This window comes from Mugil cephalus, chromosome 16 (genome assembly GCF_022458985.1).
Source record: "Mugil cephalus isolate CIBA_MC_2020 chromosome 16, CIBA_Mcephalus_1.1, whole genome shotgun sequence".
NCBI lineage: Eukaryota > Metazoa > Chordata > Actinopteri > Mugiliformes > Mugilidae > Mugil > Mugil cephalus.
In genome coordinates, this window is record NC_061785.1 from 18,398,909 (window position 1) to 18,411,961 (window position 13,053).

Sequence of the window (13,053 nt, forward strand, 5' to 3'; positions counted from 1 at the left end):
TCCCTGACGCAGGGTGGTGTTATTGATGCCTGGGGCTGGGTGTAGCCGGCTGCTGCTGCTGCACAAATATGCAATAACAAAGCCAGTGGACGCATGCTTGGAGAGCTCCGAGGTTGGCCCCTGTCACAGCATTGTCTCACTTACTACAACATCTGCTCTCTGTGGCACACACACACACACGCACAATCAAATCTACTTATTTATTTATGGCAAGTCATGGACATCCCAGTGCAGACAGCCTCTGACCAGTTATTTTACCTAGCTTTTTTTTTTTTTTTTTTTTTTGCATAATAGCCAACCCGTGAGGAAGTCTTAGCTAACTGCTCCCAAATGCCTGATAAACTTTTTTCACTCTCCTTCTCTGCAGCCTGGAACTTTTTATGTGCGCTTTACATGGTGTGAACTGCCTTTCCCACAAAAGCTAACGTCAAACAGACGCTAACCAAACCTCCCAGTAAATAGTTCACATCATCAGATCAGAGGGGGAAAAAAAGAGTTTTCTCTGGCTAATTTAGGTTGGGAGCGTGTTGTTACACAGATGTTTTTGTACTTGACTGTCACGGTTAACCTTTAGGAAAGCGGGCTAAGAGGACCTGGAGCAGCTAAGCCCGCTAAGGACACCCATATGAGCTGACTTTCCACTGGAGTGATTTCATCCGTAATGAGGCACTATAAGCTGCAGATGTTGTGTCAAACTCTCCAATAGCAACCATGGCAACAGGATGAACACACACAGAGGACCTTGCCCAAGGTGATCCAAACTCTCCTGTATGTGCTGACTGCGTGCCAAACTCGCTGATGTCTCTCAGGCATTGTTAATACTATAGCCTAACTAAAGACGTAAGACAACCCTGGCTGTTGTACTTCACATATTGGAAACATACTTTGCTTTAAACGTGCAGCTCTAAAGTCTGCAAAGAGTTGAGTTTAATGTTGATGTCGAAAATTCAGCTTCAGTGGTTTTATGGGGTTTTCAGAACCAGCAGGACAAAACAATTAAAAAGAAACTCTCCGGGATGATCGACCACATCTTCAGGTTCTTCAATACATAAAATATATATATATATGTATATAAGTGTGCCAGGTTTGTTAAAAGAAAGGGCCTTTAACATTGGCAAGAACAGCAAAACAGTGCAGAGCAGCTCAACATGTAAGAACATCACTATATGGACAAACAACTGTGTTTATTAACTACAAGCACAACACTCTCAGTAAGATGTGTCACTATCTGTTTGGTCACCAAATGGCAATGATGTGCTAAAACAAGTCTTTTCAAAGAGATTAAAACAGGGGTTCACGCTCGACTGATATCCCCCAGAATGTCTGGCTCTTTGAGTAAATCTCCAGTTCCTTTGTTTTTCTTCTATTCTCTCCTCTCCTTTGGTTCCGTCTACTGCTTTCTCTTTCCAGTCCTCCGTCTCCATGTTGACTTAAGTGATGTAGATGCGGTGAAAGTCGTTGGCTCCGAAGGCACAGTTGCACTTGGGGCACTTCCTCTGTCGGGTGTCGTAGCGCATCTTCAGACATTCGTAGCAGAAGACGTGGAAGCACTTGGTGAGCACCGTCTCCTTGTCTCGCATGTTGCAGCAGGGGCAACGCAGTTTGGCCTGAACAGAGACAAACACCGTTCAGTGTACGGCAACACAACTGGAACTTGAGGGTGTAACAAACGAGATTTTTTATATCTCCAAAGCACAAAGTGAACATAATATCTGTGGAAGTTCAAGCTCCCTTTATAGTCCATGTTTACCATTGCCAACCAATCGAGCACAGTGCAAAGTCGTGCTGTGCTGTCAGTGTTTTTGCAATTATCTTCCCAGTAACCGGTTATTAAAGTCACTCATTTGTGTGTACATAAACAACGGCCCTGTTTTCTTCACCTTGTACTGGTTGATCTCCTCCTGTAGGATCTCGTCTGCATCGGAGTACACCTCCACCTTCTTCTGTTTCTCCAGCTTTCGTCTCAGCCTGGACAGATCCTCCTAGAAGAGAAGACGCGCAGGCGGAGCGTTTAGTGCTGCACCTAATTTTATTTTAGCTCATCCCATCGGAACTTTACGAGCCATTTAAGTAGGTTGGGAACGATATTCCCACATACCTGTGCTCGTTTCAGATTGCTGCTCTCCCTCTCCCGGGCGGTGCGGTTCTCGGCCACGGAGACCTGGATCTCCTTCAGCTTGGCCTGCGTGTGCTCCAGCTGCACCTTCAGGTCCTCTGCCAGCTGCGCAGCCTCCACCGCCTGCAGCGGGGAAGGAAGTAGACGCACTCAATGAAAAAAAAAAAAAAGCTTTAATGATGAGATTCCTGAGCTTTAATGTGGCGGCGGCGGTACAGTGGGCACAGGGAGAACTTTGAGTCTATGCTTTGTGTTTCCACTTATCTTGTTTACTGCAGTTTGTATATCTAAGATGACACAGTGTTTCCCACCGCAACGTTTTAAATCTATCAGTTAAGTAAGAGGCCCTTTCTGTTTGTTTTCTGTTATATTTTACTGGTCTAAAATTAAAGAAACTAGAATTATTCCCTTGTGGCTGCTTGCATACCAAACTGCAGTAGTGCTGCCACAACTTGTTGACATGATCGATGACGTAGACTGTGTTAACACTTACTAAAAATGAAACACTACAGTGGGAGGAAGACAATATATATATCAGTGTCAGTATTTCAGTTACTCTAATGGGTTGATGATCTTTGCCTGGAACTCACTGTTTCCTTCTCATCTGTGTTTCAGACGAGCACTAGTTAAAGACCCTCTAGAGCAGATGTTAACACCGCGTATGGCAACGCTTCTTTCCAGTAGCCAGTTTGGTTTTGTCCCGTAAGACTAAACAGCGAACACGTCCATAGATGTTTAAGCAAACACTTCTCCATGAATAATACAGGTACAATCCCAACAATCACCCTTAAAGCTGTCAACACTGTCTTTGCTAAGAAATGACAGAACACGGCAAACAACACATTTCTTCATTAGGTCAACACAGAATAAATTTACACTTTTGGCCAATGGTATGATTGAAGCTTAAGTAAAATTATAGATATGTTAAAATATGCCATGGTTATGTTCGAATAAACGTTTAAAACAGGGGAAGTTCTGCTCATTATTATTAATGGTTAACTGGCTACTCAGAAAAATAATAGATTTTAATGGAAAAAAAAAAAGTGACTCATCAACCATTCAAAAAAAACCCTCAACTAAAGTTTATCTGGTCCAGATGTCGCCACGAAAACCACATTTATCAGCAAAACCAGTGAGCTTGTGGTGGGCTGGTAGAAGAACAGGACGCCCCCTGTCCTGACCGTCATTCAGGGAGAGGAAACAAAAAATTTTGCTTTTTTTTGTGAAATGTTGTTACTACTGACGTACAAATGTCTGGGCTGTGCACAAAATCTTGCTTGGTGACCGTACAATAACCCCCGACAATCTGATAACTCCATCCTTGAGTCCACGTGAACGTTAATTAGGAGCAATTCCATCAAGATGTTTCTGAGATATCTAGTTCATGACAACACGTCTTCGGTCCGCAGTTGTCTCTGGCATGCAGCCATAAAAGCAGAACTGAGGCTATGCATTTACCCAAGAGACAAGGTGAAATCATTCACTGCATCTCACCGCACTCCTACACACATCTACAGAACGTGAGTAATGTACAGAAACACGTCACACATGTGAGCACCAGACTTTCCTCAGGAATCCTACAATTCTTCTAACGCTGCTCTGTGTTTATATTTGAATCCAGAGACATCTAGCTGTACTGAAATCATGCGATTAGGAATCATGGAGCATAAGAGCTGACGGCGTGATTAACGGCCCCTCCTCACCTTCCTCTTGTTGAGCTCTAGTGCTTGTGTCCTGACAGCCAGCTCCTTTTCCAGAGCAGCCAATGTGCTCTGCAGCACTCCCTCTTTTTCTTCTAGCTTTTGCACGACGAGCAGTTGGGCATCCACCTGGAAGAGGCAGCAACAGTAACCGGCGTGCGCTTCATTGCTCTGACACTAACACAAACTGTAAGCGATGCACTTTCGGGTTAATTAGTGAAACTCTACCTGGGTTTTGAACGTAAGGACTTGGTCGGCCAGCTCCTCCTTCTCCTCTTTCAGCAGCTTGTAGATCTGGTTGGATTTGATCCGCTCGCTCATCAGCTTGAAGTTGGCGTCGTCCTTCTCCCGTAGCTGCTGCAACAGCCGGCTGTTCTGCTCCTGCATGTCTTCAAAGGCCTGGCCTGTTACATCCATCTCACTCAGCAGGGCTTCCTCCTCCTCAAAAGACGCATGTGTGTCAGTTATCAAAGAAAAGTCAGTGACAGATGTCAGCGATGAGGCTTCTGGCAGGCGCTTTAGAAATCTGGTGGGGCCTGATTTCAACAGCTTTGGTACTGTGCGCTCCAGCACTAGCCCAGTATTTGGAGCGCTGCTAAGAGACCGTTCTCCCCCCGCTGACAACAACACTGTGGAGCACTGTGTTACATTAATTAATAAGCTATGTATCAACAACAACATAAAAATGCTGCAAACTCTTTCTCTGGCTTATCCTTAACCAGTCAACAGTCGCACGACGGAGTAAGAGCTACAATTTTGTGCCTCTCCATCTCCAACAATAGTTTTGACTCTATTCCGAAGTCAGACTGCCAAAGGTTCCCACCTCACTATTAATGACTACAAACCTCAACATGTAAACACACCTGGTTTGATTTCTGTGCTACACATGCGGCTTCAATTTCACTTTGCTGCGTTTGCCCGTTTACGAACCGACTAGGACCTATAAACAAAAGTCGGATGAACTCACAAGTAGCTCGTTCATTGAATCGTTTTGCCAATCTGTGAAGTTAAATCTTGGCCCCAGAGGGTGGGAGGAGCAAATCAAACACATCTGACTAGACGGCAGTGTAGTTGCTGTGGTTTGCTTTATGCCGCGTATGAAGGTATAAGTATAAAACTTTAGTGTGGACCATTATCAGCGCAGACAGTGTTTTCCCTCTGTTAATTATGTTCTGCAAGATCTCCCAAGCATGAAGAGCTGCAGTTTATGTGATCTCGACATCTCTTGCTACCTGGAGTAAAAGGGAGTAAAAGTTCACCGCTCCTCGGAGACACGTGTGACGATAATGTGATTCAAATGAATTATAATAAGCCGATGAGAGTTATAGCGCTGAGGTCAAAAGCGGAATAATATTACTATGACAATATTATCTAATGTGGGTGTGTCCACTATCTGTGCAACTCAAGTTTTAGAATTACGATGGCATTGGTGAATCAACATCTGACCCCGGACAGATAATGGTTTTACATTTTAAACCTGATAAGTGTCTGTCGTCTGTTTTTTTCTTCCTAATGAAATTCCAGTGTTTCAACATTTACAACGCAGCACAGCCAAGTGAGTGAGCTCACATGCTTGAGAATTTATCAGGTTGGCTCATCCGCACACATTTGCCCCCCGCCCAAAAAGAGTTCTTCGTTACTCATCTACAGTTTCTTCCCCTGAAATTGTCAGCATCATCCGTTCACGGTTTCTCTCTTGTTGCACAACCAGACAGCCGCATGGGACCATTTTAGCAAAACATCAGACCGTCTGACAAAAGGAAACGTACCTTAACCGTAAGCGTTATTTAAGCAAGACTGAAAAGTGTTCGACCTGATTTTAAGTGTTTCGGATTTTTCAGCAGTTTCAGAGTAGAAGTGAGAGCTACGCGTTTTAAGGCTCCGTGGCAGATGTTTAATTAATGCCAAAAAAAAATATGTAATAACAAGATGCCAGTCTATTGCAGGGCTAACACAGAAACACAAACTACCCATACACATAAGGCCAATACATGAAAATGACTGCTCTACGAAGCTAAGCAGGAATACGTGGAGAAAACGTACGCAGGCACAGAAAGAAACTGTATCTGCCTGGTCTGATTCCTCCAGGTGCTGGTTTTGATACCACACGTATCAAAGGCCACAAGGCTTTTCTGCAATATGGCGTTTACAAGAACAGAACAAACGAGAGGTCACAGCGGCTTCTGACCGACACATTTCAATTCCTCCTTGAGTCACAGTGAACATACTGGATCTGAGAAAAATAACCAAGGTTTCTGTAAGATCTCCAGTCACTAGTCTGAGGTGCATGTTGGGGTCACAGTGACCTGCCACGGATGGATACCATGATGGACCACGATTTGAGTTGAGGCATTACCATATGTAAATTAAGAGTTCTCGAGAAGTTACCAGTAGGTTAGTTACTCAAGTCAGCTGATCCTATGCAAGCCACAGCGTCAGCTCTCGGTTCCTCTTTAGTTATCTAAGATTAGAAGAAGCTCTTTCTTAGGCAAATGACATTCTCACTGCACTAGTTTCAGTCGTAGCACAGCTGGCTTGGGGTGCTGTCCCAAAGGGTTACGTATGACACTTATGTAAGAATCGTGTTTCAATATCCATCTTATCATATTCGTTTGCTGCTTTGAACAATTCCAAAAAGATATGTAGATGGATAGTGGTGAAACATATCTTGGAATGTAAATGAAAAATAATAAGCAGGAGGAAAATGTTGTCTTTTCTCTTGTTGAAATGGGATGTGATTCACTCTTATTCCTAGTCCACTAACCTGCTTAGTGGCAGCGAGTTTCTTCTGCAGATGCTCAATGGTCTCTTCTGCCACTCGTATCTTCCTGAGGGCATCTTCATCAGCCAGCTTCTTGCTCTCCTTCCTCTCCCTCTCCTCCAGCTCTCGCACGCGCATCCTCAACTCGTCCACCTGGACAGTTTGACACATGGGTTGGGCGTTTAGCTTCTAGCCCTTTATAGCATGCAACAAATGTGAAAAGTGTGTGTTTTTTTTTTTTTTTTTGTTTACAAAAATCTAACCTCGGCTTTAGATTTGCGCTCGGCTGCCATGAGTTGCACTTTGTCTCTTTGCTCTTTCGGAGCCGACTTATACATGTCCAACAGGAGCTTCATCTCTTTCTGTGACTCTTGGGCTTTCCTGGAGATAGAGAAGGTAGAGAAGACAAAGAGGTGACATTTAATATACAGTTCCTTTATTTGTAATCAAACAGATCACACAATCAAACCTTTGTGGGTAACAGATGAGTAAATTACTACCCACATATTACGGTAAAGTATGTGGTTCGTTTCCAGTCTTCAGTGTTAATAGTACGTTTCTCTGTAACTGATCACTGCTCTGTGTGTGTCACCGTTTTTACAACAGCTTAATGATTATGGCCAAACATTTTGTTATAAGGTGGAGTCAGAGAGGAGGTCGTGTACTTGAGTTCTACTCGGAGCATCTTCAGTGTGTCCGAGTCCTTCCTCTTCAGCTCGTCGCTGCGCTGCCTCTCCCTCTCGCGCTCCCTCTCTCGTTCACGCTCGGCCTCCCTCTCCCGCTCCCTCTCCCGGGCTCGTTGCCTCTCCAGCTCTTTCCTCCTCTCCTCCTCTTCCTCCTGGTCTTCATCGTCCTCCTTTTTCACATCGATGCTGTCGCTCGTCGTTTCCTCCAGGATCAGAACCCCCGTGTCGCCGCTCTGGCAGCGCAACTGATGGTAACGTAAACAGCGTTTGCTTAGAACTGTTCTTTCAATTTAACAGAACTGTATGTCATCCAATCACGTCAGGTACCTTATTGATCTCCATTTGTGTTTCCCGCAACTTCCTTTTGTAGCGCTGCACGTCACCTTTCAACTGCAGGTTGTGGTTTTGAAGGCTGCTGATTAAATGTCTCATTTCTCTGTTGATTGGTCCTGAGTGAGCAGAAACAAAGAGCGAAAGACAGAAAGGCACAGAGAACAGTCAACGTGTGGTTTGGTTTTCTGTCATTCAATGTCATGCATCTGAATTGTGAATTTAAATGATGAGCTCAATCTCATGCTACATGGAAATGATGGTACAAAACATTACTGAAGTGCGAACAGATAATTAAAAAAAAAGAAAAGAAAAACAGCCCAACTCTGCTGATAAGTAAGTTGCTTTATATGAAATTAGTCATCGTCATATTACTGACAATGACAGATAAAAAAATCTGCACTGAAGTAATAACTGAGCTGCGTATCGGACTTTTTACAAATCCAGAGTGGCATCAGTGCACCACACTGTAGCAGGTTTATTTCTCTACGGGCTTCTTGGCTGAAGTGAGGGTGTGATGTGAAGACATACCTGCTTGCTCATTGGCTGCCAGGTTCTGCTCAAACTCAATGCGCAGCATCTCGTACTCTTTGCGCACCTGGGCCAGAGTATCCTCCAGCTGGATGACCTCAGTCCGCAGCTTCTTCTGAAGGGACAGCTCATCGCTCTGAACGGTCGGAAACAGAAAGACAGCATTGGCAACTTCGCTAAGGAGTCTTGACGATAAACACATACAACGTGCTGGGCCACGATATTGCAGGACAACACTGTCACCTCCATGTGCTCAATCTGTCGGAGATGGGCGTTCTTCGCAGTGAGCAGTAGCGCCCGTGCCTCGTCCAGCTGAGTTTTCACCCCGAGAGACTCGTTGTACAGCAGGGAGAACTGAGACTGCAGACATTTGTACTCTAAGGTTTCCTTCACAACCTCTTCTGGAATATTGCGCAAGTCCATCTGAAAAATCAGGATGTATATTGAGCTGACAGGCGGGACAATGTAGGACTGTTTCAACTCAAGAAAATGATATACCCCCCGAACAAGAGGTGTGATCATATTGCTTCTGTCATCACATTAGAATACTTACCTTGAGCTTCTCACTCTCCCTCACAGCCTCCTGGAGCTCCACCTGGAGCTTCTCCAACTCTGCCATGCGGCTATTAGCCAACTCCTGGTTGTGCTCCAACTCCGCATTGAGACTCTCAAACTAAGACATAACAAAGACATCATCTTATAGAAAGGTGGATAGTAGATTTCAAAGCTAGTGTGATGTAGATACATATGTACACACACACAGAATATACAAAACTGATTGCGGAGGACAAGGAGCGTTTCTTTAGTTTCAAACGTCCTTTCGTCTCACCTTCTGAATGTTCAGTGTAATCTGACCTCCAGGTAGCCCCCCTGAGCTTCCAGTGCTGCTGTATCCCGATTTTAGCTGCAGGCAGCAAAAGTAGAACATGCATTAAAAATAAGAAACAAGGCAAGAAAACATAATTACACTTGATAGTGTAGGTTTGAATGTTATTGTGATGAACTTTAATAATGCCAACACACTGTAATTAAAGTTGCACATCAGAAAAAGAAAACGAATGGAGGCTTGGGTCAGAACTACTTTGCCTTACAATAACAAACTGTTAGGCTTTGCATTTCACAAGAACCATATGCTGAAGAGTGCCACACCTCAAAAGCTCCCAGAGGACTTTAAAACACAAACGAATCATTTGCATTAAGTAGGAAAGGGTTACAAACTAACAACAGAGATTAAATGTTCACTGGTCAACAGACAAAAGCTAAAGCTCAGCAGAAGTTGGGCCATGCAGCAGGTCAATGACCTTAAACATCAATGTGTGTTTAAGGCGCATTGCCAGTGTGTGTCTGCTACACACTTGCTTCAAAAAATGGCAATCCACCTTTTAGAGTGGACAGTCAGAACCCAGATCTTAATTCAAAGGAGAATAATTAGTAAATCCAAGGGTTTACATTCGTTATTCATCAACTGTGAATCATGGATGTGTATATTCAGTAAAGACACACAATATTACAATATTATTTTTTTTGTCCATGTTTGTGATTTAGATGAAAATCACATTATATTCTTGATTAATTAAGGCAAAGGAAATTAAAAAACAGTTCATTCCAGAGACATACTTTCTTGTGCAACTGTACACACATCTTATGGCATCTGCTAATGCAACTAAAGTCATTTTATAAATGCACTTATCAAAGGTGGGTGGTGCATAAATAAGAGCAGCTGGCTTGACATGCATTGATGCTCAGAGCCTTATCAACGTCAACTCATGTATAAGGGAAAAACAAAAAGGACAAATTAACATCTAGTGGACAGGAAATAAAAATAAGCATGCACCCAAAAATGAATGAGGACACAAACAAATATGTAAACACACCTGCTCCATTGCCTCTGCTAGATGCTTGTTGAGCTTTTGTTCCCTATTGCGGAGTTTCTCAATGTCCCACTGCAGGTCTTCCACCGTTGTCTCCATCTCAGACACCTTGGTCTCTGAGCTCGTCACCTTGTCCACCAATTCATTGTACTGCAAGACAACAGCTGCTTCATCAGTGACATGTATTACAATTCCATGTCCGCATACTCTGACACACGCTCTTGCATATACACCTGAAATATTTAAGGCACGCACTGACACTCATGAACAGCTCAAAGGACATTGTACCTCCATAGACATCTTGTGGTGTCGACCCTGCAGGAGAGTGGCGAGGTCTCGTAGCCGACTGTTCTCCTCCAGCAGAGTGTGGTTCACATTGATTATTTCAGACTGAGTATCATCCTCACAATCTACCAAAAAAAAGACCAACACGGTTTGGCCAAATTAGACAACGCAACAGCAATTACACAACTCAGTAAGTTCAGTGCCAACGGCTTAACATAGATGAATTTGTCATTACCATTGCCTTTCCATAATTACCTGCAGCCTCGACCACCTTGCACATGTCATTGATGCGACTGTGAAGCCTGTCAAAAACACAGACCAAGCAGGCAATGGCTTCTTTGCTGAACTGCATGCGGTCCTCGAGGTGCAGGGTTAGTTCCTCCTCACTGCTCTGCTCCAGCGTGGTCAAGAAACCCTTGGCATTTTCACTTAAGGGAGGAGGAGGCATCACTGCATCTGCATATGTTTGTAAAGGGTTATATACAGAACTGGTCCCATGCATCAGCATAGACAGAGCGTTACCCAGATTTATCATGAAAGCACAAAGAAAAGCAACAAAGAATCCATCAAATACAAAGTCAAGGGTTAGCACTGTAGTCTTACTTATAACTTCAAACTCTGAGCTAAGAGGTTATCCCAGTGGGCATAAGAGAAGTTAAAACTCTTGCCTATTTAAACACTTAGTTTCTATTATTAGTGTTTGATTTCCAGGTGTCATAAGAATGAGGAAAAATCATGTATTTGCTGCTTCTCTTTTTAGGACCAAGTTCACTAGCACAGCCAGACACAAATCTAAACAGTAGCAGTGACATAGCAGAGATGGAACCCACAGACACCTTAAAATAGCTACTTTGGTTTGTAAAGACTAACACGTAACATTAATAGAAATATTATAGAACTAAAACTCAGCAAGGAAGGCTTTAATAAGATTGAATGTGTTACAATCAAAAGGCTAACCTGTTTTTGAATACGTTGTTGGCTCTGTTGGTGTCATTAAATCTTCTGAGCCAGCAGGAGGAGGGGGTTGCTGCTGGTCCTCCTGACGTTCTTCCTGACGGTCCTCCTGATGCTGCTGTAGTTCTGATGGCTCACCCTCGCTCTGAGCCTCCGGTAAAGGCGGTGGAGGAACAGCAGATGTTGGCGAAGCTAGGCTGATACCATCCTCCTCCATGGGTGTGGGGTCAGGGAGTGGTGCTGGTGGTGGGGCAGGGGCAGATGCTGCAGGAGCTTCTGGCTCGATACGCTTACGTAGAACACGTACATTATCTTCCAACTGCAAAGCAAAGACACAAGGATTGAAGAAAAAAACACAAATCCACTGGCAAGAAAAATGTTCAAAGACTGTACACAGTTCAGAACTGTGCTAAGTGACTAAATGTACATGAATATAAATCAAACTAAAATAAATATACCCATGTACAGACAAGTTAAGGAATGCACAGGAATGACAGTGATCTATCAGATGACTGACTACTGGGTGATTATTAAATGATTACAAATGATTTTGACAGCAAGACCTGAAAATGGGTTACAACAATGTAATCAAATGTGCATAAGTACCTGTGACCAGTAGCGATTGACAATCAGCAAGGTGGTGTCATCAGTGGCTTGTCTCTTCTCCAGTTTTTCAATTTTTTCTCGTAACTCATCCTCCATCGCCTGTCTCTGTTCCAAGCGCTCACATAACTTCTTATTCTTGAACTGGATCACCTTCATGTCCATTTCCTCCTGCACGACACAAACACCGACACCAAAGACAGAAAATACATAATGTTATTTTAGCAAAGACTAATTACTAATAAATAAATTGGCTACAAATGGTGACTTGTGTAAATTAATACTGATTGACTGACCGTAGAAGAGACTCCGGCTATGCGAATTGGTTCAATTAGTGTGGTGGTGGTCTTCTCCTCTTTTTTGCTTTTCTTCTCAGGCGGGCCAGGGGGGCTGTCCCCTCCTGAGGGACGCTTTCCTCCCCCAGTGCCTGACATCTTTCCTTCTCCTGCATAAGATCAAACATGGAAAGAAATTTTCAAGTTACTACAGCTGTAACAAACGACGAGTGGGTCTGCATATGGAAAATCCATTCATTTAATGACAGCTAGGGACAGCATTAGCCTTACAGTCACAAACAAAATGGGTATCAAATAGCTTAGAGTGCTCCCCAGTGTTTCTATATGTTAATGGGCAGTTGTGCTGACATCCTACTGTTCACGCCGCTGCCTGGAAAAACTAGCAGCAGTTTTAATTTCTGCTAAGATTAACGGACTTTACCAAGCCTGCTAACGCTAGCTAAGCTAATGCTAACGACAATTCTGCTGGTTAGCTAAACCGCGCTCTTTGTCCATCGTTTTAAATGAATGGCGTTCAGCATTTTTATTCACTGCCAAACAATATACACATACGATATTTTCTAAATGAACCACATGGGAACGGTAAAGCATATACAATATTCTGGACGATATTAGCGCTACAAACCGTGACAAGAAGCGGTTGAAATGTAACTCAGGGCATCCAGAGAAGTAACAGGAAACGCGTTATTTCTTCTTCGGCTGAGTTGCGAATTCCACCGAGGCGGAGCGTTACTGCCACCTATTGTTCACATTGTACTTCAGCGCAGTGTGATTAATCAATAAATAAAGTAAAAAAAATAAACAACGCATTAACTGCGCAATTGGAAAACGTTGCCTTGAAATACCAATAATTGGAATTACTCAGAGCCTCACAGCGAGAGAAATACATTTTTGAAAACATATTGCAGTGTCTCCTCCAG

The 13,053-nt window shown here is 43.4% G+C and overlaps 1 protein-coding gene across 2 annotated transcripts; it reads right to left on the minus strand.

Annotated features, from left to right (window-relative positions):
* Nucleotides 1-884: 884 nt before the first annotated feature.
* On the minus strand, nucleotides 885-12,877 carry rnf40 (ring finger protein 40). Of its 2 annotated transcripts, none has more exons than XM_047609389.1 (20): nucleotides 12,759-12,877; nucleotides 12,134-12,282; nucleotides 11,841-12,008; nucleotides 11,238-11,553; nucleotides 10,536-10,736; nucleotides 10,284-10,405; nucleotides 9,999-10,145; nucleotides 8,954-9,028; nucleotides 8,678-8,797; nucleotides 8,368-8,547; nucleotides 8,125-8,260; nucleotides 7,591-7,712; nucleotides 7,243-7,508; nucleotides 6,841-6,958; nucleotides 6,581-6,730; nucleotides 4,045-4,254; nucleotides 3,820-3,945; nucleotides 2,099-2,239; nucleotides 1,881-1,982; nucleotides 885-1,607 (listed from the first exon to the last, which is right to left on the minus strand). In XM_047609389.1, exons 2-20 carry the CDS (start codon nucleotides 12,269-12,271, stop codon nucleotides 1,431-1,433), a joined length of 3,015 nt encoding a protein of 1,004 aa, XP_047465345.1. In that variant the 5' UTR covers nucleotides 12,272-12,282; nucleotides 12,759-12,877; the 3' UTR covers nucleotides 885-1,430. The 2 variants fall into 2 exon arrangements, with proteins under 2 accessions (XP_047465345.1, XP_047465344.1); XM_047609388.1 differs by having other exon boundaries at nucleotides 4,045-4,257; nucleotides 12,759-12,876.
* Nucleotides 12,878-13,053: the final 176 nt, after the last annotated feature.